This window comes from Rhinoraja longicauda, chromosome 2, assembly GCF_053455715.1.
Source record: "Rhinoraja longicauda isolate Sanriku21f chromosome 2, sRhiLon1.1, whole genome shotgun sequence".
In the NCBI taxonomy this organism is placed as follows: domain Eukaryota; kingdom Metazoa; phylum Chordata; class Chondrichthyes; order Rajiformes; family Arhynchobatidae; genus Rhinoraja; species Rhinoraja longicauda.
In genome coordinates, this window is record NC_135954.1 from 10,293,476 (window position 1) to 10,319,047 (window position 25,572).

Genomic DNA, 25,572 nt, shown 5'->3' on the forward strand with positions numbered 1-25,572 from the left:
TTGTGCATTCCAAGTCTCTGATAAAATGACATGTTCAGTAATACACAGGGAGTTCCAAAGTCATATCTGGTTGCTCTGTATCAACCAGGCTTTGATTGCCCCTCCTCTCTTTCACCCACCCCCCCCCCCCCCCCCACTCTCCACAACTCAGAACCACCGGGTGGTGCCGTAATGGCTGCCTCGCCAGCAGTCTGTCTCGGCCTTTTTCTTTCTTTGTTGTTCTTAGTATGTTTTAGTGTTCTTAGTATGTTTTAGTGTTCTTTAGGTTTGTTTTATGCTGGGGGTGGGGGGAAGGGGTTGGGGTAAACTTTTATTAATCTCTTACCTTGACGGAGATGCGATTTTTTTTTCCTGTATCGTATCTCCGTCCGCACTGCCCAAACATCGAGGAGCTGGCGGCCTCATGCTGGGGATTGACTTTGGGAGCACCAACCTTGGGAGCTTGCAGGACCTAACGTCATGGAGCTGGCGGTCCCTGTCGGGGATCGACCTCGGAGCTCCAACCGCAGGAGCTTGCAGACTTTAATAACATCGTGGAGCTCACGGTCCCTTGGTTTGGGATCGACTTCAGGAGCTTCAGGCCGCAGGAGCTTCGACCGCCCCGATCGCGGGAGCTTCGTCCGCCCCGACGTGGGGGCTTTGATCACCGGCTGTGGGAGCTTCGATCGCTCAGACTGCGGATGGTTCAACTGCCCTGACCGCAGGAGAACCAAGAGTGAAAAAGATTAGACTTTATTTCCTTCCCTCACAGTGAGGAATGTGGGGAATCTGCTGGTGGATGTTTATGTTAACTTTTATGTAGTTGTGTGTCTTGTTGCTTTATCTGGTATGACTGTGTGGTAAATCGAATTTCACTGTACCTTAAATGGTACACGTGACAATAAAATACCTTTGAACCCCCCTCCCCAAAGAAGGGTCCCGACCCGAAATGTGACTTAACCATGTCCTCCAGAGATGCTGCCTGACCTGCTTGAGTTACTCCAGCACATTGTGTCTTCTGGTTGCTCATGGTTCTTCTCAGACTGTAAACATGCATTATAATCTATACATATATCATATTATACTGTGATATAATACTACTTAGCTATATTGCGCTTACGACTTAAACCTTCACAAATTTACGTTTAATTAATAAATTCTGTTTTGAAGTCTCTTTGATCTTTGGAATTCCACTGGTGCTGCTTGCATCGACTCTGGGGATCTGTGGGCCATTGAAAATATTCGTATCTGAGTTTTCAGTTCCATTGTGAATCAGCTCCTCTTCAAAAATTGCGCCACGTGCTTCAACACTATATTCAAATCTAAATCTTCCTCGGTATTCACATGGATATCTCATTCTGTGATCAAAGGATCAACGTTAACCTTTCTGTATCACTCACCTGTACTTGTTTGATTGAAAGATGCAGCATGGAAACAGGCCCATCAGGTCACTGAGTCCATGCCATCCATCGATCACACATTCACACTAGTTGTGTGTTATCCCACTTTCGCATCCATTCCCTGCACACTCGGGGCAATTTTACAGAGGCCAATTAACCTACAAACTCGCGCTTCTTCGGGATGTGGGAGGAAACCCGAGAAGAAACCCATCCAGTCATAGGAAGAACGTGCAAACTCCACGCAGACCGCACTTGAGGTCAGAATTGAGCCCGAGTCTCTGGCCACTGTGCAACCCTTACACACAAGATAATTCTTGGGACCATGGAACTCCATATCCTCTCCAGTAAGTCTGGTATCCCTTTTTGCCATTTAGTTCTGTCTAGTTCTGTCAGTAAATGAACCCGACCCTTTTCTGGGTCTCGACCCGAAACGTCACCCATTCCTTCTCTCCAGATATGCTGCCTGTCCCACTGAGTTACTGCAGCGATTTGTGTCTATCTTCTGATCCTTTTAAAGCATGAGTCACAATGTTCACTTTGTTTCAACTACCTTATATCCTGCATTTTCTCTTAATGAATATTTCTCTAGGACGTATTGATCTTCAGTTCTAGAAACATAGAAAATAGGTGCAGGAGGAGGCCGTTTGGCCTTTCAAGCCAGCACCGCCATTCATTGTGATCGTGGCTGATCATCCACAATCAGTAACCTGTGCCTACCTCCTCCCCATGTCCCCTGATTCCACTAACCCCTAGAGCTCTAACTAACTCTCTTTTAAATTCATCCAGTGAATTGGCCTCCACTGCCTTCTATGGCAGAGAATTCCACAAATTCACAACTCTCTGGGTGAAAAAGTTTCTTCTCACCTTAGTTTTAAATGGCCTCCCCTTTATTCTTAGACTGTGGCCCCTGGTTCTGGACTCCCCTGACATTGGGAACATTTTTCCTGCATCTAGCTTATCTAGTCCTTTTATAATTTTATACGTTTCTATAAGATCCCCTCTCATCCTTCTAAACTCCAGTGAATACAAGCCCAGTCTTTCCAATTTTTCCTCATATGACAGTCCCGCCATCCCAGGGATTAACCTCGTGAACCTACGCTGCACTGCCTCAATAGCAAGGAAGTCCTCCCTCAAGTTCTGACGAAAATCTATTAATCAAGACTTCCTTCATGACTTGCTTTAGTGCCTCTTTCACTGTGTGTTCTAATCTCTCAGTTTGAGAATGGATGATAATGAGATATGAAGCATTTTGATCCCATTTCATAAATTGTTTGAATTGAATTGTGAGCCATTTTCGAAAGTAATCCCTCGGGAGATCAAATGAGAGGGTTTTTAAAGTGCATTCAGTATGACGCCCATATGCTTTCCCACGATGTATTTTGAATGGATGTCCACTCGCACAGGGAAGATATTTGTGTGGACATATTCGCAAGGTTTTGGATTGCTACTCTATGACCTTGAGTCTGCATGATCTGAGGCCTCGCGATTTACTGGCTCTTCCAAGTGCAGCCAATAATTTTCCTCAGCACTTAATTGTTTTTTTAGCGAGCCTGCGAGCTCAACATGGGGACTGTAGGCAGACAATTCCATTTTAGCTGAAAAGCCTGTTGAACGGTGGCGTGGAGGTAGAGTTGCTGCCGTACAGCGTCAGAGACCCGGGTTTGATTCTGACTACAGGTGCTTGTCTGTATGGAGCTTGTACGTTCTCCCCGTGACCTGCATGGGTTTTCTCCGGGATCTCTTGTTTCCTCCCATACTTCAGGTTTGTAGGCTAATCGGCTTGGTGTAATTGTAAAGTCTCTAGTGCGTGTAGGATAGTGTTAGTGTGTGGGGATCACTGGTTCGGTTAGCCAAAGGGCCTGTGTCCATGCTGTATCTCAAAACTAAACTAAACTAATTACAGGCTGAGTACGGAGAAGTTAGTTTGGCACAGTGGCACAGCTGGTAAAACAACTGCCTCAAAGCCTCAGAGACCCAGGTTCAATCCTGACCTCGGGTGTGTTTGTGTGGAGTTTGCATGTTCTCAGGGGGCTCTGGTTTCCTCTCACATCCAGTTTTGTACCTCTAAACTAAACTAAACTAAACTAAAATAAACTAAGGTGCATTATAGCCAGTCACGCCATGTTCCCAAGGCTTAAAGATGTTTCAGAGTTATTAGACATACCTTCCATGGAACAGGAACATTGTTTAAACTTCCTACTTGCCTGTCTGCAAAATCTTTTCTCACCATGATTTGAACTACTCGAATGTGCTGGTTCTGATTAGTTGCATGACTGCTTTTTTTGGGGGCGAAGGCAGGAGAATGGGGTTAAGAGGGAAAGATAGTTCTGCCACGATAGGGCTAATTCTGCTCCTACAATTTATGAACATGAACAATTTGAGCCGGTTTGAGAAAGAATCTCTAAATGCCAAAAATATAATTGAAGTATACATAAGGTGATGGATCTAACTAATGTTTTTGCATGTTATTGATTAAGGTTGGAGACCCTCGGTCTATCCTTAATCGGACTTTACTAAACATTATCTTGCACTAAACGTTATTCACTTTATCATCTATCTGTACACTGTGGACGGCCTGTTGTAATCAATCATGTATAGTCTTTCTGCTGACTAGATAGCACATAACAAAAAACAAAAAAAAAAGCTTTTCACTGTACCACTGTACCAAACTAAACTAAACTAAAAAGGTCAGCTAATGAACAATTCAAGTTTTAAAAAGGCAACATTGATTTTCAGAATTACATTGCTGAGGAAAATGCTCTGTTACTCCATTACAAACATAATTATTATCTATTCCTGTATTTCACACAGGAGTTTATTTTAGCCTGATAATTTAAATCGATTTGCTATCAAATGTCATTTTGATCTTCATTCCTATCGGCATCGCTCAGGATAAATGATTTTTAAACCGTCTTAAGTGGTGTTTTATCCATTTAAGAGACACTTTTTTGATCTGGTACTGATGGATTATTTTATTTCTTTTTGCAGGAAATGGCAAAAATCCTCCTTCATCCCAGGGTGTATTCCTTTCTTCATGTGCCAGTTCAAACTGGATCAGATAGTGTGCTAATGGACATGAAACGAGAGTACTGCATAGCCGACTTTAAACAAGTTGCAGATTTCTTGAAGGAAAGGTAGGTAACTTTGAATGCATCTAATTTTCAACAGCAGGACTTCAAAGTCAAGTACAGGTTCTGTATATCACCACTACATCGTTTATAAAGATTAAGTAACGTGAATAAAACGATTAATGTGGTTTTTAACCACTCCTTGGTGTTATTTCTGTGCCTTTGCATGATCACCATTGTGTTTCAAAATACTTGTGTAAATACTCGAGCGCACACTATTTGGAATGACTAAGCCGTATTGTATATTTGAAGTTCGCTGTTCAGCTGCTGTTTCTGTTCCTGTGGTTTCACTCCAGCTGGCCCTTCTTAATTATGAGCTGAAACGTTTCCAAGTGAATTTAGTCAATCAACAATTTGACTGCAATTTTAGGTCGCGTTGTAATACCTGCGCAGTCACAGCTTTCAACAACCTCTATTTCGTTATGTTGTCTAAACATTGCATGGTTTTGAAAATATCAATCCTCTAAACCTTCCCTGCTCAGAAGGGAACATTCCCATCCGAGGCTCTGCACGTAATCACTCTCCCTTATCTCCAGAAGAGTCCGTCTCTTCTCCCCATACTCTCAAGCCATCAGATCCTTTCTAAAGTGTGGTGCTTAGAACTGGACCAAATGATATCATCTGGGACAGAGCTTTTAGTTAGCAAAACCTACTGCATTATGTTTGTTTTGAATTTTTATTCATGTTACTTCATCGTTTGGCCATAACTTTGTTAACGTTGTCCTGATTGAAAGATTTGTACAAATGAACTCTATTCAACACTCACTCACACTTCCCATCTCTCTCTCTCTCTCTCTCTCTCTCTCTCTCTCTCTCTCTCTCTCTCTCCTCTCTCTCTCTCTCTCTCTCTCTCTCTCTCTCTCTCTCTCTCTCTCTCTCTCTCTCTCTCTCTCTCTCTCTCTCTCTCTCTCTCTCTCTCTCTCTCTCTCTCTCTCTCTCTCTCTCTCTCTCTCTCTCTCTCTCTCTCTCTCTCTCCCTCTCCCTCTCCCCCTCCCCCCCCCTCCCTTCCTCCCTCCCTCCCTCCCTCCCTCCCTCCCTTCCCTCCCCATAATAAATTCACCCTTTTCTGTCTTCAAGGGACCCACATTTGTCTTAACTAATTTTTTTCCTCTTCACATACCTAAAGAAGCCTTTACTATCCCCCTTTATATTCTTGGTTAGCTTACCTTCATATTTCATATTTTCTCCCCATATTGGCTTTTTAGTTACCTTCTGTTGTTCTTTAAAAGTTTCCCAATCCTCTGGCTTCCCGCTCATCTTTGCTATGTTATAAGTCTTCTCTTTTATTTTTATACTGTCCTTGACTTCCGTTGTCAGCCACAGTCGCCTCTTACTCCCCTTAGAATCTTTCTTCCTCGTTGGAGTGAAATGATCCTGCATCTTCTGGATTATTCCCAGAAATACCTGCCATTGGTGTTCACCATCATCCCTGCTGGGGTCCCTTTCCAGTCAACTTTGGCCAGCTCCTCCCTCATGCCTTCATAGTCCCCTTTGTTCAACTGCAATACTGACACTTCTGATTTTACCTTCTCCCTCTCAAATTGCAGATTAAAACTTATCATATTATGGTCACTACCCTCCTAATGGTTCCTTATCAAATCCGGTTGATTACACAACATTAAATCCAGAATTGCCTTCTCCCTGGTAGGCTCCAGTACAAACTGCTCTAAGAATCCATCTCAGAGGCATTCTACGAACTCCCTTTCTTGGGGTCCAGTACCAACCTTATTTTCACAGTTTACCTACATGTTGAAATCTCCTATAATCACTTTAGCATTACCATTGTTACATGCCAATTTTTACTCCTGATGCAACTTGCACCCAATCTCCAGACATATAAGAAAATAACTGCAGATGCTGGTACAAATCGACGGTATTTATTCACAAAATGCTGGAGTAACTCAGCAGGTCAGGCAGCATCTCGGGAGAGAAGGAATGGGTGACGTTTCGGGTCGAGACCCTTCTTCAGACTGAAGAAGTACTCCCTGTACCAGTCTGAAGAAGGGTCTCGACCTGAAACATCACCCATTCCTTCTCTCCCGAGATGCTGCCTGACCTGCTGAGTTACTCCAGCATTTTGTGAATAAATACCCAATCTCCAGACTACTGTTTGGGGGCCAAACTCCCATTTGGGTCTTTTTGCCCTTACAATTTCTCAGTTCTATCCACAATGACTCTACATCTTCTGATTCCATGCCACCCCTCGCAGGGGACTGAATTTTATTCCTTACCAACAGAGCCACCCCACCCCTTCTGACCACCTGTCTGTCCTTTTGATAGGACGTATATCACTGAATATTCAGTTCAAGAATATTCTGATCCTCTTGCAGCCATGTCTCTGTAATTCCCACAGCATCATACTTACCCATTTCTAACTGAGCCTCAAGCTCATCCGCTTTATTTCTTATACTTCACGCATGCATATCTAACACTTTTAATTCGGTATTCACCTCCCCTCTCACACCAGTTCCTATTTCACCTGACCTTACTCTCCTAACCCGTCTTGAACTTTTTGTCCCATTAATTTAGGTGTCTTTCGTAACTTTTCCTGTACTCTCTTCCCTTTTAACTCCATCCTGATACTCTCAATTTATCAACCCCTCCCCCCGCTATTTAGTTTAAACCCACCTGTGTAGCACAAGCAGACCTGTCTGCCAGGATAGGTTTGTCCCCCTCCAGTTAAGGTGTAACCCGTCCCTTTTGTACCGGTCACCCCTACCCCAGAGGAGATCCCAGTAGTCTATAAATCTAAATCCCTGCTCCCTGTACCAGCCCCTCAGCCACACATTCAGATCCCCTATCTCCCTGTTCCTGCCCTCACCAGCACGAAGTACTGGAAGCAATCCAGAGATAACCACCCAAGAAGTCCTGCTTTTTAGCCTTCCTAACTCTCCAAACTCACATTGCAGAACCTCCATCCTCTTCTTCACAGACCCACCTCCCTCTCCCTCTCCCCCTCTCCCCCTCTCCCTCTCCCTCTCCCCCTCTCCCTCTCCCTCTCTCCCTCTCCCTCTCCCTCTCCCTCTCCCTCTCCCTCTCCCTCTCCCTCTCCCTCTCCCTCTCCCTCTCCCTCTCCCTCTCCCTCTCCCTCTCCCTCTCCCTCTCCCTCTCCCTCTCCCCTCTCCCCTCTCCCCTCTCCCCTCTCCCCTCTCCCCTCTCCCCTCTCTCCTCTCTCCTCTCTCTCCACATCACTCTCTCTCTCCACATCTCTCTCTTTCTGGCATTAAGCTGGGTGCAGCTCAATTAGTTAATGCATTGATAGCCGCAGAACCAGGGAACCAATAAAAAAAGATAGGCTCCATGAATTGCTCAGTCTTTTACAAGACCAAGCCAAAGGAGGTGTTAAACACAGGGCCACCTTCAGCTGAAAGATGTCTTTTAGTAACTCATAAAGAGAGTGACTCACCTGTAAAGGATGAGTCAGTGCAAGTAAATACAAAAATATATTGTTAATGGAAGCAAAGTGCAAACAGTCCCAACACTGCCAAAGCGTCACGTCTTTTTTGCTGAACTCTCCCCTCCTCACCTCTGGGTCAGGAACCCCATTCAAATGACTGGTGACTTCACTGCTGACTTCCATCATTCAGCTGGTCTGATCTAACAGCAAGCTCTCTATTTCCACAATGTTCGTGCCTATGAGGGCCTCGTTATTCGGACTTTGTCAATGCACTTCGGCTGGTTCAAGTCAACCCTCTATTGAAATTAACTTTCCATTCAATTTTAAATCTAGTCATAAAGCAGTTGGGATCTCTGGATAGAAGGAATGGGTGACGTTTCGGGTCGAGACTCTTCTTCAGACTGAGAGTCAGGGGAGAGGGAGACACAGAGATAAGGAAGGGTAAAGTGTGTGAAAACGAGAGTCTCCCACTCCCCTGACTCTCAGTCTGAAGAAAGGTCTCGACCCGAAACGTCACCCATTCCTTTTATCCAACGATGTTGCCTGTCCCGCTGAGTTACTCCAGCATTTTGTGTCCATCTTCGGCGTAAACCAGCATCTGCAGTTCCTTCCTACACACAAAGCAGTTGGGATTTGTTTTGCAGGTTGTCACTTGCCCTCTGTAACCCCTTGAGGTTGCGGGGAGATCTGATACTGTAGACTTAAGGGATACAGAGCAGTAACTGGCCCTTCAGCCCACTGTCTGCGCCGACCAGTGATCACCCCGCACTCTCACACTAGTCCTATACACTGGGGAGAATTTACAATTTTACCAAAGCCAATTAACCTACAATATCCCAAGATAGACACAAAATGCTGTAGAAACTTCGCGGGAAAGGCAGCATCTCTGGAGAGGAATGGGTAATGTTTTGGTTCCAGACCCTTCTTCAGACAGGAGAGAGGGTCTAGAGAGAGGTAAGGTCCGAAAACGACAGATCAAAGTGGATGGTGATAAGGAAATGTAGAATGGTTCATGTTAGCCTTCAAACCTGTACATCTTTGGAGTGTGGGAGGAAACCGTAGCACCCGGAGTAAACCCACACAGGTCACGGGGAGAACGTACATACAGACAGCACCTACAGTCAGGATCCAACCCGGGTCTCTGACGCTGTAAGACAGCAACTCTACCGCGACGCCACCCCAAATAGATGTATATAAAACGATGAGGGGCATAGATAGGGTGACAGTCTTTTCCTCAAGATGGAAAAATAAAACACCAGAGGACATAGCTTTAAAGTGAAAGGGGCAAAGTTTCAAGGGGAATGGCAGGGCATGTTTTTTACACATCGGGAGGTGAGTGCCTGAAACACAGTCAGGAATGGTGGTTCAAGTAGATACGTTAGTGGCATTTAAAAGAGTTTTGGATAGGCAGGGAATGGAGGGATCTGGATTATGTGCAGGTAGATGAGTGATAATCTTGGCATCATGTTGGATACAGGACAATGTGGGCTGAAGGGCCTGTTCTTGTGCCGTACTGTTCAATGTTCTATGTTACTTTGAAAGTTGAAATAAATTGTAACTGTTGCCTGGAAATTCTGTTGTGTGGCAGGTGCATCACATAGCTGAATTCATAAGGGAAAATTGAAACCTGCATTGATTGTGAAGTCCATGATTTTCTATTGTATGTGAAAACCTAGCACAAGGTGCTCCCATTCAAATGGAAATAACTTCCTAAAGTTTCCTTCACACTCGTGCCGCATAGGTATCTTGACACCGCACTCAAGGACGAGTGGCACCATGGCCACTCCCTCTTCTCTCTCCCCTCGGGCAAAAGGTGCAGAAGTGTGAAAACGCACAGCTCCAGATTCAGGGACAGTTTCTTCCCAGCTGTTATCAGGCAACTGAACCATCCTACCACAACTAGAGAGCAGTCCTGAACTACTATCTACCTCATTGGAAACCCTCGTATTATCTTTCATCAGACTTTACTGGCTTTATCTTGCACAAAACGTTATTCCGTTTATCATATATCTGAACGCTATGGATGTCTCGATTGTAATCATGTATTGTCTCTCCACTGACTGGTTAGCACACAACAAAAACTTTTCACTGTACCCCGGTACACGCGACAATAAACTAAACTAAACTAAACTAAACTAATGCAAATTTATGCCTCCACAAGACATAGGAACTACGTTGTCTTGTTTCAAGTGGGATCTGCCCTTGAAGGACTGGCCTTTAAAACCTTTGATGGAACTTGAGTTCAGCTTTCGCTTAAGTGAAAGAAAACTTACTCCCTCTACCCACACCCACAACAAACCTGCTTTTCTCAGCTTACTGTGCAAATACAAAGCAAAGACTTTGAGTGGATTAAGCATGTAAGACCTGTTTTTATTTCTTGGACCTTGTGCACAATAGAATTTGTTCAGCAAGTCTTCAATCTTAAATGTGCCTTCTCGGGCAGCACAGAATTTCTACATCTGTCTGGTGAGAAAATGCTCACCTGCAGTAAAACGCCAAGACTGGTTCCAAGATGTACCAATTATTTGCTCAAAATATATATCTAAAGAATCCCAGTGAACTCTATTATCCATTTACGTTATGAAAAGTACTGCCAACAGTTTGAACAAAGTTGTCTCCAACAATGCATCTTGTCCGCTGTGGTTTATACAAAATGGTGCCGGAAACATAGAAACATAGAAAATAGGTGCAGAAGGAGGCCATTTGGCCCTTCGAACCAGCACCGCCATTCATTGTGATCGTGGCTGATCATCCCCAATCAATAACCCGTGCCTGCCTTCTCCTCATATCCCTTGATTCCACTAGCCCCATGAGCTCTATCTAACTCTCTTAAATCCATCCAGTGATTTGGCTTCCACTGTCCTCTGTGGCAGAGAATTCCACAAATTCACAACTATCTGGGTGAAAAGGTTTTTTCTCACCTCAGTTTTAAATGGCCTCCCCTTTATTCTAAGACTGTGGCCCCTGGTTCTAGACTCGCCCAACATTGGGAATATTTTTCCTGCAAATAGCTTGTCCAGTCCTTTTATAATTTTATATGTTTCTATAAGATCCCCTCTCATCCTTCTAAACTCCAGTGAATACAAGCCTAGTCTTTTCAATCTTTCCTCATATGTCGGTCCCGACATCCCAGGGATCAATCTCATGAACCTACGCTGCACTGCCTCAATTACAAGGATGTCCTTCCTCAAATTAGGAGACCAAAACTGTACACAATACTCCAGATGTGGTCTTATCAGGGCCCTAAACAACTGCAGAAGAACCTCTTTACTCCTATACTGAAATCCTCTTGTTATGAAGGCCAACATTCCATTAGCTTTCTTCACTGCCTGCTGTACCTGCACGCCAACTTTCAGTGACTGGTGTACAAGGACACTCAGGTCTCACTGCACCTCCCCTTTACCTAACCTAACTCCATTGAGATAATAATCTGCCTCCTTGTTTCTGCCTCCAAAGTGGATAACCTCACATTTTTCTATATTATACTGCATCTGCCACGCATCTGCCCACTCACTCTACCTGTCCAGGTCATCCTGCAACCTCCTAACATCCTCTTCACAGTTTACACTGCCACCCAGCTTTGTGTCATCTGCAAACTTGCTAGTGTTGCTTCTAATTCCCTCTTCCAAATCATTAATATATATGGTAAACAGTTGCGGCCCCAACACCGAGCCTTGCGGCACTCCACTCGCCACTGCCTGCCATTCTGAAAAGGACCCATTTACTCCTACTCTTTGCTTCCTGTCTGCCAACCAATTTTCTATCCATGTCAACACCCTACCCCCAATACCATTTGCTCTAATTTTGGTCACCAATCTCCCGTGCGGGACCTTATCAAAGGCTTTCTGGAATTCTAGATACACTACATCCACTAGCTCCCCTTCATCCATTTTACTTGTCACGTCCTCAAAAAATTCCAGAAGATTAGTCAAGCATGATTTCCCTGTCATAAATCCATGCTGACTTGGACTTATCCTTTTACTGCTATCCAAATGCACCGTTATTACCTCTTTAATAATTGACTCCAGCATCTTTCCCATCACCGAAGTCAGGCTAACTGGTCTGTAATTCCCCGTTTTCTCTCTCGCTCCTTTCTTGAAAAGTGGGATAACATTAGCTATCCTCCAATCCACATGGCAACTTGTGTACTCTCTCAGTGTAATCTATTCCTACACTCTTGTACTTAAGTGTGAATGTAACAATGTATAGTAAGATCTTTACCGAGCTGCATGCAAAATAGGATTTTTTGTACCTAGGTTAAAAAACATTTGAGTAGAAAGGAGCTGCAGATGCTGGTATATACCGAAGATAGATGCAAAGTGCTGGACTAACTCAGCGGGACAGGCAGCATCTCTAGGGGATAAAGGATGGGTTACGTTTCTGGCCGGAACCCTTCGTCAGACAGTCTGAAAGACTTAAAAAACATTTGAACAGGTACATGGATAGGTTGGGTTTAGAGAGATATGGGCTAAACGCAAACGTTAGTCGGTGTGGGAAAGTTGGGCCGAAGGGCCTGTTTCCACGTTCTATGACTCTATGGGTCCAGGTACATGTGACAATAAACTACCATTGGGCCATTGTGAAGTTTATTCTTCTCTTCATGCATTTTGATTTGGAGTCATCCTGGTCTGGATAACTCAAATGGAATTTGTTTAAATGTTTGAACTATTTATAATTACATCTTCCCAATCCCCAGCTCCCTGAAAGTGGCAACACAAATAAATAGAGTGGACAAGAAGACGTATGGTGTGCTTGTCATAGGTCAGGGCATTGATGATGATGATACTTTGATGATATTTTATTGTCACTTTTCCCTAGCTAGGTACAGTGAAATACAAAGTACACAAAAGAGTTGCCACAAAGGCACTGACGAAGTGCTCATCTCTTCTTCGTTCGCCCACCTCTCCACACCGACCAACATGCCCCAAGTACACTAGTCCCACCTGCCTTTATTTGGCCCAGATCCCTCTAAACCCATCCTATCCATGTACTTGTCCAAATATTACTTAAATGTTGTGATAGTACCTGCCTCAGCAACCTCCTATGGCAGCTTGTTCCATAAATCTTTCCTATCCGTGTACCTATCCAAATGTCTTTTAAATGTTGTTATAGCACCTGCTTCAACTACCTCCTCCAGCACCTCCCATCCTTTGTGTAAAAAGGTTGCCCCTCAGGTTCCTTTTAAATCTTTCCCCCCTCACCTTAAACCTATGTCCTCTGGTTCTTGATTGCCTTACTTTGGGTAAAAGACTCTGCATTTACCCTATCTATTCCTCTCATGATCTTATAGGCCTCTGTAAGGTCACCCCTCAACCTCCTGTGCTCCAAGGAGTGAAGGAATAAAGCCCTAGCCAGGTTGCTAAACACTTTAATGCCCCTTCCCATTCCCACACTGACCTTTCTGTCCTGGGCCTCCTCCACTGTCAGAGTGAGGCCCAGCGCAAATTGGAGGAACAGCACCTCATATTTCATTTGGGCAGCTTACACCCCAGCGGTATGAACATTGACTTCTCTAACTTCAAGTAACCCTTGCTTTCCCTCTCTCTCCATCCCTCCCCCTTCCCAGTTCTCTGACCAGTCTTAATGTCTCCGACTACATTTTATCTTTAACTTCTCCCAGCTAACAATGATTTATTCTACATTTTCCTTGATCACATTCCCTTAGCCCTGTTTTCACACCTTCACACTTTCTTATCTATGTATCTCCCTCCTCCCTGAAGAAGGGTCTCGACCCAAAACCCATTCCTTCTTTCCAGAGATGTTGTCTGTCCCACTGAGTTACTCCAGCACTTTGAACCTATCTTTGGTTTAAACCAGCATTTGCAGTTCCTTCATACACAAGTCCTAGTCAGTCCTGATCTGAATGACACAACCATTCTGCATGTGAACAATCAGAAAACCGTTGAACTACCAATTTTATTTTCTAAAATGGAAGTATCTCCGCAGACCAGTAATATGGATTAATGCTGAAATTGGGGGTAGAATCCTGTAAAATTAGGATTTTGTTTTGATTGTTGCAAACATTAATCATGAGAGTGTACGTTTTCACTCAAAGGGTGGTGGGTGTACAGAACGAGCTGCCGGAGGAGGTAGTTGAGGCAGGGACTATTGCAACGTTTAAGAAACAAATAGGTACATGGATAGGACAGGTTTCCAAGGACTTCCAGATTCAGGGATAGTTTCTTCCAAGCTATTATCAGGCAACTGAATCATCCTACCACAACCAGAGAGCAGTCCTGAACTACTAACTACCTCATGGGTGACACTTGGACTATCCTTGACCGGACTTTGCTGGCTTTCCCTTGCATTAAACATTATTCCCTCATCATGGATCTAAAAGCTGCAAATGGCTCGATTCTAATAATGTGTTGTCTTACTGCTGACTGGATAGCAAAAGCTTTTCACTGTACTTTGGAACACGTGACAATAAACGAAACTAAATTAAAATATGGGCCAAACACAGGCAGATGGGACTAGTGGTCAGAGTGGGCAAGTTGGGCCGAAGGGCCTGTTTCCACACTGTACGACTCTATGACTCTAATATTTAAATTGTAAACTAAGCCTCAGCAGAGAGAAGAAAAAGCAAATAAGTATATTCAGGGTCCACTAAGTGTCCTTGTGTATTGAAAGGGATGTACTGTAGGTCGGGTGGGGTTCTCTTATTCACCTTGTTTGCTGAATGGCTCCAGGAGGACTGTTTATTTGCATTTTATGATAGTCACCCATACCTTGGAACAAATCCTCAATTTCAGCATGTCAAGATACAGTTTTTAACTCTATAGGCTCCAGCTTTTATCGATATGTGGATTGTAGCAGCATGCATTCATCCCTGCAAGCTGTCACAAACTTGTAAACTTTTACGTTGAACGGAATTAGCAATCGTGGCGAAACATTAATCATTTCTCTGAAGTGAGTGCTAGAATTTTATTTTAGTGCCATTTAGACACCGTGTTTTGTTTGTTGCCTAGCCACTGAAACTGTCAATTTTGTTCCATGATTATATTGCACCATTTCTTGGCAGGCAGTGTATGTTGAGAGAGACGCAGAGGTTAAAGCGGGTCATTTTGTTGAGCGGGAAAACAGGTAGTTTTGGTGGCTTTTCCTACAATGACTGTTTTAATGATTTGCATGGGCTTGCGGCAAGGTCATGAGATGAGGAAGGGCTTAAGCACTTTGTAAAGAATGTTTGTTGCATTCTTTTGCAACTCCCTATACTGTAACTCCCTATACACTGGGATCAGCCAATCACCCCTGTCCCGCCTGCAATTGGTCCAAAACGCCGCAGCGAGACTCCTGACGGGTACCCATAAAAGGGACCACATCACCCCGATTCTGGCCTCTCTCCACTGGCTCCCAATATAATACAGAATCAACTTCAAGCTCCTCCTATTCGCATACAAAGCCCTAAACGGGCTTGCCCCCCCCCCCCCCCCCCCCCCCCCCATATCAAAAATCTTCTAACCCACCACTCTATCTCCAAGTCCCTCAGGTCGGCCGACTTGGGGCTACTGACTATCCCGCGGTCTAGGCTTAAGCTCAGGGGTGACCGCGCTTTTGCGGTTGCAGCACCTAGACTGTGGAACAGCATCTCTCCCCATCAGAACTGCCCCCTCCATCGACTCCTTTAAGTCCAGGCTCAAAACCTATTTCTACTCCCCAGTGTTTGAGGCCCTCTGAGGGGGTGCTGTGAATTGTTTATGTATGTGTTGTTATGTTTGTGTGCCATTGTATGTTCTTTTTTAGTACCTGCACTGATGTACAGCACTTTGGTCAACGTGGGTTGTTTTTAATTGTGCTATACAAATAAAATTGACTTGACTTGACTTGACTTTGATGTGCTGAACTGTGAAGACATGTCTTGTTTCCAATGTCTTAAGCTATCTTAAAGGTGTGTGCTCGTTGTATTTTCAACTGCTCGTTTAATAACACCCCTCCTCAGTGAGCTCCGCCGTACCTCAGATATACTTGTTTGTCAAGCAGTTACGTAAGTTCATCGGTCATAGAAGCAGAATTAGGCCATTTGGCCCATCGAGTATGGAAGCATGCAGGTACAGCAGGCAGTGAAGAAAGCCAATGGAATGTTGGCCTTCATAACAAGAGGAGTTGAGTATAGGAACAATGGGGTCCATCTGCAGTTGTACAGGGCCCTAGTGAGACCGCACCTGGAGTACTGTGTGCAGTTTTGGTCTCCAAATTTGAGGAAGGATATTCTTGCTATTGAGGGCGTGCAGCGTAGGTTTACTAGGTTAATTCCCGGAATGGCGGTCCTGTCATCTGTTGAAAGACTGGAGCGACTAGGCTTGTATACACTGGAATTTAGAAGGATGAGAGGAGATCTTATCGAAACATAAGATTATTAAGGGGTTGGACATGTTAGAGGCAGGAAACATGTTCCCAATGTTGGGGGGGTCCAGAACCAGGGGCCACAGTTTAAGAATAAAGGGTAGGCCATTTAGAATGGAGATGAAGAAAACCTTTTCAGTCAGTGAGTTGTAAATCTGTGGAATTCTCTGCCTCAGAAGGCAGTGGAGGCCAATTCTCTGAATGCATTCAAGAGAAAGCCAGATAGAGCTCTTAAGGATTGCAGAGTCAGGGGGTATGGGAAGAAAGCAGGAATGGGGTACTGATTGAGAATGATCAGCCATGATCACATTGAATGGTGGTGCTGGCTCGAAGGGCCGAATGGCCTTCTCCTGCACCTATTGTCTATTGAGTCTACCACACCGTTCAATTATGGCTGATCTATCTTTCCCTCTCAACCGCATTCTCCTGCCTTCTCCCCACAACCTTTGACACCCCTACTAATCAAGAACATGTCTATCTCCACTTTAAAAATATCCAAAGACTTGGCGTCCTCGGCCATCTGTGGTAATGAATTCCGCAGATTCACCTCCCTCTGACGTTCTAATGCTATCTTGCCATCTGCCTTGCGTGAAACAATGGGCTATAATGCCTTGATTAGAGCAATACCCAGCACCACACGCACACTTGCAGCTCACTTTTCATTTTCCCCCAAATTAAATTAGGGCAGCACAGTGGAGCAGCGGTAGAGCTACTGCCTTACAGCGCCAGAGATTTGGCTTCGATCCTGACTACCGGTGCTATCTGTACGGAGTTTGTACATTCTCCCCATGACCTGCTTGGGTTTTCTCTGGGTGTTCCGGTTTTCTCCCACTCTCCAAAGATGTACAAGGTTTGTAGGTTCATTGGCTTGGTTTAAATATAAAATAGTCCTTCGTGTGTGTGGGGTAGTGTTAATGTGGGGGATCGCTGGTCGGTGCGGAACCGGTGGGCCAAAAGGCCTGTATCTCCACAACTAAAACTAAAAAACTAAAACTAAAACATACATACTTTTTTGCAACAGTTCCACTGCCAACTATCATCCATGGCCCTTTGCAGTTCAACTCATCTCTGACATCCACACCAGCACGTTACTGTACAAGCGTGATTTTCTTCATACATTTTCTTCTCCCTTACAATGTTTTTTAAAGTAAATCTATTGCTTAGATCATTGGGACATCTTTGGGCTAATTATGAAATTGAAGGCTGTACAAAATAGTTCAAGGCATTTGACAACAGTAACGTGTCAAAAAGCCATCAGGGCAGTGTCAGGGTGTGGCTGTCGTTCAGTTCAGTCAGCCCCTTAGGGTTGTGCAAATTATGTGTAGCTGCAGGAAAAGTCCAGTGTCTAGTACAGGTAACAGGCTGGATCGCGTGAGGCTTCAAACAATGTAGAGGGGGAGGGTGACATGGTTACCAGGATTGGACACGTCTGAAATCTGTTGACAGATGGTAATGCCTTGTCCTCAATATCTTTCGTTGGAGTTTAGAAGGATGAATGAAGGGGGCCCTCATTGAAACATGCCAAATAGTGAAAGGCCTGGATAGAGTGGGTATGGAGAGGATGTTTCCACTAGTGGGATGTTTCCACTAGTCTAGGACCAGAGGGCATAGCCTCAGAATAAAAGGTCATTCCTTTTGGAAGGAGATGAGGAAGAATTTATTTTGTTGGAGGGTGGCGAATCTGTGGAATTCTTTGCCACAGAAGGCTGTGGAGGCCAAGTCAATGGATATTTTTAAAGCATAGATTGATAGATTTTTGATTAGTACGGGTGTCAGGGGTTATGGGGAGAAGGCAGGTGAATAGGGTTGAGAGGGAAAGATAGATCAGCAACCTCCACAACTACCCTTTGACTACTTCCTCGAAGCAAATTTTAGCTCATCTTGGATTCCATGTGCTCTAATTTTTCAGACTAGCCTACCATGCAGGACTCTTTGTAAGGCCTTTCTAAAGTTCATATAGATACTTGTAGACAATGCTCACTGCTTTTTCCTCATCAATCTTCATGGTGACCTCTTCAAAAAACTCTCAAATTTGCGAGCAATGACAAAGTCATGGTAACTATCCTTCATCATCCATGCCTGTCCAAATTTAGTAGATCTTACAACAGATGGGTAAAGGTGATCCAATTGATGCGCTATATTGGACTCTGAGGTATTTGTTGGCATGCCACACAGGAGATTATTGTACTGAATCAGCGTGGAGCTTTTAGATAATATCCAGGCATGTTTTGAGGATTTGTTAACATGTAAGGGCAGAGGAAGAAGGTGTTCATTTTCGTGTTGGGAAACTGTAATAGCCACAGTTGTTCACAACCTACGTTGATGATTGAAATGAGGGGAGCAAGTGAAATAGTGATGCTAGTTTTACGATGATACAAAGCTAGGTGGCAGTATAGGCTGCAATGAGGATGCAGAATGCTTCAACTGGATGTTGATAGGCCAGTCGAGGTCATGGCAGACTCATGTGGAAACATGTGAAGACATCCACTTTAGTAGGAAAAAATAGAAAGGTGGAGTGTTAAATGGTGCGAGATTGATACGTGTTGGTGCTTTGAACGACCTGGGTGTAATTAGTTTAGTTTAGTTTAGAGGTGCAGCTGGGAAACAGGACCTTTGGCCCTCCATGTCCACGCTAAACATGTGATCATCCGTACACGAGTTCTGTCCTACACACCTGGGGCAATTTGCAGAAGCCAATGAACCTACAAACCTGCACATCTTTGGAATGTGGGGGGAAACTGGAACTCCCAGAGAAAACCCACATGGTCACAGGGAGAACGTACAAGCTCCACACAGACAGCACCCATAGTTAGGATTGAACTCGAGTCTCTGGTGCTGTCAGGCAGCAGCTCTACTACTGTGCCACTGTGTCGCCCTTGCGCACAAATAACTGAACTTTAACACGCAGGTTGAGCAAGCAATTGGTAGTAAAGATGTAAAATGGTGCCTTTAATTGCAAGGGATCTGAGTAAAGATATTTTGAAGCTATTATATACATTTGGGATACTGTGGGATACTGTGTCTAGGCCTGGTCTCCCCACCACAGGGAGTGTATACTTGGAATGGAGTGAGTGCAGCAAAGGTTTACCAGAGTGATTCCTTGGACGGTGGGATTGTGTTATGAGGAGACTGGACTACTATTGTATGGAGTAAGGAAGAATGAGTGGTGTCCTCATTGCAACATACAATAATCTTACCAGACCTCGCACAAAAGATGTGGAGTTGATGTTTCTACTGATAGAGGCGTCCAGAACTAGAAGTCATGCCACAAAGCCATGAGACACTAGGAGCGGCAGATGCCTGTTTAAAAAAAACCCACAAAGTGCTGGAGTAACTCAGTGGGTCAGACAGCCTCTCTGGAGAACATGGATGACATTTCTAGTCGGGACGATTCGCGTTGGGACCCTTCTTGAGACTGGTTGTTATAGAGGGAAGTGTGAAAAGAGGATGGGGTGGGTCCACCACTTCTCCAGCTTTCTCACCCCCCCCCCCTCCCCAAAATATAACCAGTCCGAAGAAATGTCCTGACCCGAAATGTTGTCGATTCACATCCACAAAAGTAAAGAATCGGCCAAACAAGAAAGATGAGGAGAAATTATTCCACCCAAACTGTGCTGAGTTTTGTTTTTGGAATCCTCTACTTGAGTGGGCTCTGGGGGTTAAGGTGCTGAGTGTATTCATAAAGAGATAAATATGTTTTTATATATTACGGGCAAGGGATTAGTGCAGGAAAATGCTACGATGTAAAAGCTCAGGCATTGAATAGCAGACTCTGTACAAGTAGCTGACAACCCACCAGTACAACCATTTTTTATGTCCTTTGATTGTTGAGCTATGCAACGTTGTCATGTAAATTTAAATTAAAAAAATTACATATGCTGGAATTCTGAAAAAGAAAAAGAAAATGATGGAAAAACTCAGCTGTTCAGTCAGCATCTCTGGAAAAATAAGCTCCCAAGAAACCAGTGAATAATGTTTCACAATGCAGATTCTTGATTAGTAAGGGTGTCAGAGGTTATAGGGAGAAGGCAGAAGAATGGGGTCGAGAGGGAAAGATAGATCAGCCATTATCGATGGACAAAATGGCCTAATTAGATACATGGTTAGGTGCAATAGGTGGAGGAGTAGGCCATTCAGTCCTTTGAGCCAGCACCGCCATTCAATGTGAACATGGCTGATCATCCACAATCAGTACCCTGTTCCTGCCTTCTCCCCATACCCCTTGATTCCGCTAGCCCTAAGAGCTCGATCTAACTCTCTTTTGAATGCATCCAGTGAATCAGCCTCCACTACCTTCTGCGGCAGAGAATTCTACAAATTCACAACTCCATGTGTGAAAAAGTTTTTCCTCATCTCAGTTCTAAATGCCTATCCCTTATTCTTAAACTGTGGCCCCTGGTTCTGGACTCCCCCAACATTGGGGGAGTGCAGTAATATGTTTCCTGCATCTAGCGTGTCCAATCCCTTAATAATTTCATATGTTTCTATAAGATCCCCTCTCATCCTTCTAAATCCCAGTGAATACAAGCCCAGTCGCTCTATTCTTTCATCATATGATGATCCTGCCATCCCATGAATTAACCTGTGAACCTACGCTACACTCCCTCAATAGCAAGAATGTCCTTCCTCAAATTAGGAGACCAAAACTGCACACAATCCTCCAGGTGTGGTCTCACCGGGCCCTGTACAACTGCAAAAGGACCTATTTACTTCTATTCTCAAATCCTCTCGTTCTGAAGGCCAGCATGCCATTAGCTTTCTTCACTGCCTGCTGTACCTACATGCTTACTTTCAGTGACTGATGTACAAGGATACCCAGGTCTTGTTGTACTTCCACTTTTCCAAACCTGACACCATTTCCCAGTTCTCCCACCAGTCTTACTGCCTCCGACTACATTCTATCTTTGTCCGGCCCACTCCCCTGACATCAGTCTGAAGAAGGATCTTGACCCGAAACGTCACCCATTTCTTCTCTCCAGAGAGGCCTCATGTCCCGCTGAGTTACTCCAGCATTTAGTGTCGAGCTTCAGTTTAAACCAGCATCTTGAGTTGTTTCCTACACCATTCAGATAACAATCTGCCTTCCTGTTCTTGCAACTAAAGTGGATAACCTCACATTTATCTACATTAAACTGAATCTGCCATGCATCTGCCCACTCACCCAAGTCACCCTGTATCCTCATAGCATCTTCTTCACAGTTCACACTGCATCCAGCTTTGTGTCATCTGCAAATTTGCTAATGTTACTTTTAATTCGTTAATGTATATTGTAAATAGCTATTAGCTGCTCCTAGAACTTATGAATAAAGTACTGGGGTAACTCAGCGGGTCAGGCAGCATCTCTGGAGAAAAAGGATAGATAACATTTCGGTCTGAAATGGGAAATGTTATCCAGAGATGCTACCTGACCCACTGAGTTACCCCAGTACTTTGTGTCTATCATCTTCAAGCAGTGTTACTTTAACATAGTCTAACCAACATTCCCCAGCAAGCTAATGTTGGTGTCACTTCATTAAATGCCTTTCTCATTTCAAATTTAAGGAACACATAATTGAATTTCAGAGAATTAGGCCGAGCAATGTTGATAGTTGTGTTGTTGAGAGGTGTTTTGCCCTCCCATGCTGCCTGGTCTAACTGGTTTGCTGCACCATTACCGGTTGAGGTTTATATTTTTTGTTATGTGTTTATTGTGGGGCTGGGATCCAGAATTTCCGCCCAGTCACAATGTTCATTTTTAGCAACAGCTGCTGTTGCCTGTCTGAACAGTGATTGGCCCCTTGCCAGAAGTGCTGCGAAGTGCAATTGTTCTCCGCTGTGTAAAACCTTTAAGCGGTAACTCCACTTGCTGTGGCGGGAGTGATTTACTTTGTCACAAGAGCCTGACTCATGTACCTGATCTGATCAACAAAATAATGGCTCCAGTAGTTAGGTCAGACAGTTCATTTGCAAATTGTGGTCAGTTGGAACACGTGACCACAAATACCAAGGACTGCACCGGTTGCTTTCCTGCCGTTCCGAGCTACTGATGCAGTTAACCCAAACAACGCATTGTTTTCTTGGTATGGATGTCTGATCCCTGGCTCTTTGGTCACAGGTTTATCATTTCTCTCCGTATCCTAAGTAGATTAACAGAAATGAAAACCCCGAACATTGCATAAACTTGCATTTTATAGTTGGCTGTCTGTTTAAAATGTCAACAAGGGTTCCGAATTATTTCCAGTCCTTTGCTTTGTTTTCAAAGATTTGAGATCATTAACTGACATGCTAGATCTGTTTAGTAGAGTTTACACTTGCATTAATCAGTTCTTTTTTGCGAAGTCTTGAATAAAATATTTTAACATGGGGCCTATTTGAAACTTCTGGCATTAGTCTGAAGAAGGGTCTCGGCCTGAAACATCACCCATTCCTTCTCTCCTGAGATGCTGCCTGTCCCGCTGAGTTACTCCAGCCTTTTGTGTCTATCTTTGATGTAAACAAGCATCTATAGTTCTCTCCTACACTTTTCTGTCGTTATTGTTAGTTTTCAGTTCAGATGGGCAGAGTCATGGAGTTATACAACACGGAAAAGGCCCTTTGGCCCAACTCATCCATGCTGAACAAAATCTCCCATTTGGCCCATTACCCTCCAAACCTTTCCCATCCATGTACCTGCCCAAGTGTCTTTTAAATGCTGCCTCAACTAACTCCACTGGCAGTTTGTTCCATATTTCACCACCCTCTGTGTGAAGAGCTGCCCCTCAGGTTCATATTAAATCTTGGTCCTCTCACCTTAAACCTATGTCCTCTGGTTTTTGATTCCCCTACCCTGGGTAAAAGTCTCTATGCATTCACCCTATCTATTCGCCTTATGATCTTACACACCTCAGATCACCCCTCAGCCTCCTGCGCTCCAAGGAATAAAGTCCTAGCCTGCCCAACCTCTCCCTAGAGATCAGCCCCTCAAGTCAAGGTAACAACCTCATACATCTCTGCACTCTTTCCAGCTTAACAACACCTTTCTCTAGCAGGGTGACCAAAACTGTGCACAATACACCAAATGTGGCCTCACCAACGTCTTTAACAATACCTTGGTATTACATTTAATTTGCCAATGCCTTTGTATATCTATAGCAAAGATTATTGCTCGATCAGACAATAGACAATAGACAATAGGTGCAGGAGTAGGCCATTCAGCCCTTCGAGCCAGCACCGCCATTCAATGCGATCATGGCTGATCACTCTCAATCAGTACCCCGTTCCTGCCTTCTCCCCATACCCCCTCACTCCGCTATCCTTAAGAGCTCTATCCAGCTCTCTCTTGAAAGCATCCAACGAACTGGCCTCTACTGCCTTCTGAGGCAGAGAATTCCACACCTTCACCACTCTCTGACTGAAAAAGTTCTTCCTCATCTCCGTTCTAAATGGCCTACCCCTTATTCTTAAACTGTGGCCCCTTGTTCTGGACTCCCCCAACATTGGGAACATGTTTCCTGCCTCTAATGTGTCCAATCCCCTAATTATCTTATATGTTTCAATAAGATCCCCCCTCATCCTTCTAAATTCCAGTGTATACAAGCCTAATTGCTCCAGCCTTTCAACATACGACAGTCCCGCCATTCCGGGAATTAACCTAGTGAACCTACGCTGCACGCCCTCCATAGCAAGAATATCCTTCCTCAAATTTGGAGACCAAAACTGCACACAGTACTCCAGGTGCGGTCTCACCAGGGCCCGGTACAACTGTAGAAGGACCTCTTTGCTCCTATACTCAACTCCTCTTGTTACGAAGGCCAACATTCCATTGGCTTTCTTCACTGCCTGCTGTACCTGCATGCTTCCTTTCATTGACTGATGCACTAGGACACCCAGATCTCGTTGAACTCCCCCTCCTCCTAACTTGACACCATTCAGATAATAATCTGCCTTTCTATTCTTACTTCCAAAGTGAATAACCTCACACTTATCTACATTAAACTGCATCTGCCATGTATCCGCCCACTCACACAACCTGTCCAAGTCACTCTGCAGCCTTATTGCATCTTCCTCACAATTCACACTACCCCCCAACTTAGTATCATCTGCAAATTTGCTAATGGTACTTTTAATCCCTTCGTCTAAGTCATTAATGTATATCGTAAATAGCTGGGGTCCCAGCACCGAACCTTGCGGTACCCCACTGGTCACTGCCTGCCATTCCGAAAGGGGTGGCAGAAAATATAATTTGATGGAACGGTAACGGTTTTAACATTTACCAAGAATTCCATTTTATTATTGGTTAGTAATGACTATAGGAAAGTTAAGGAGAATCCACTCAAACTAGTGGAAAACCTTAGCACTTCAATGAATCTGCAATTAAGATGATCACAAAATGGATTACATTTGACAGAATCATTGGCCAGAATTGAAGGTCACAAAATGATTTTCCTTGTGCCTCAAATCTAGCTCAATACATTGTTTCAAAACATTTTAATACCCTTGAGACTCAATAAAGCTTAAGAATGACTTTGATGGAAAGGATGTTCACAGAAAATGTTACATCGATTGCCAAATAAATCAATTTTCCGTTTTAAGTACAATTTTAAGTATGTACTTGCTTTGCATTGTGATATTTAGTCATTTGCAGTTGGCTAGTATTTTACCTTCCAAAAAAATTAAACTATGCAACATGAATAGTAGCTCCATTATTATTTTGAAACATTACACAAATACACCTTGTGGTTTTATCAATTCTGCTTTGTGGTGCCTGACAGGCTGGGTAGTTTGTGATCTGATGCTCCCGTCTTTTCATTTGTGCAGTGCATCTGTGGGCTTACAATACATGGATTTGAGGTTTCTAATAAAAATCATCTCTCTTTCACTTTCCCTCTTTCCCACTTGGGCAATGGGAGAGTCATCCAGCAAAGAAACAGAGTCTGAAAGGTCCCGACCCGAAACGTTGCCTATCCATATCCTCCAGAGACGCTACCTGACCCCTAAGTTACCCCAGCATGTCGTGTTGAGGACAGCACAGTGCCGCAGCGGTAGAGTTCCTGCCTTACAGCGCCGATGCTGCCTGTACATAGTTTGTACATTCTCCCTGTGACCATGTGGGTTTTTTCAAGGTTTCAAGGTCAGTTTATTGTCACATGTACCAATTAAGGTAAAGTGAAATTTGAATTACCATACAGCCATACAAAAAAAAGCAACAAGACACGCAACTACATAAAAGTTAACATAAACATCCACCACAGCGGATTACCCACGTTCCTCACTGTGATGGAAGGCAATAAGGTCCAATCTCCATCCTCTTCATTCTCCCGCGGTCGGGGCAGTCGAACCATCCACAGTCGGGGCGATCAAAGCCCCC

The 25,572-nt window shown here is 44.1% G+C and overlaps 1 protein-coding gene across 3 annotated transcripts in view; it reads left to right on the top strand.

Annotated features, from left to right (window-relative positions):
* The window catches only part of cdkal1 (CDK5 regulatory subunit associated protein 1-like 1), a 541,005-nt gene that overhangs the window by 299,329 nt on the left and 216,104 nt on the right, over positions 1-25,572 (top strand). For all 3 annotated transcript variants that reach the window (XM_078414892.1, XM_078414899.1, XM_078414884.1), the window contains exon 10: positions 4,368-4,513. In XM_078414892.1, the coding sequence (XP_078271018.1) occupies positions 4,368-4,513 (146 nt within the window). The remainder of the gene's footprint in view (positions 1-4,367; positions 4,514-25,572) is intronic.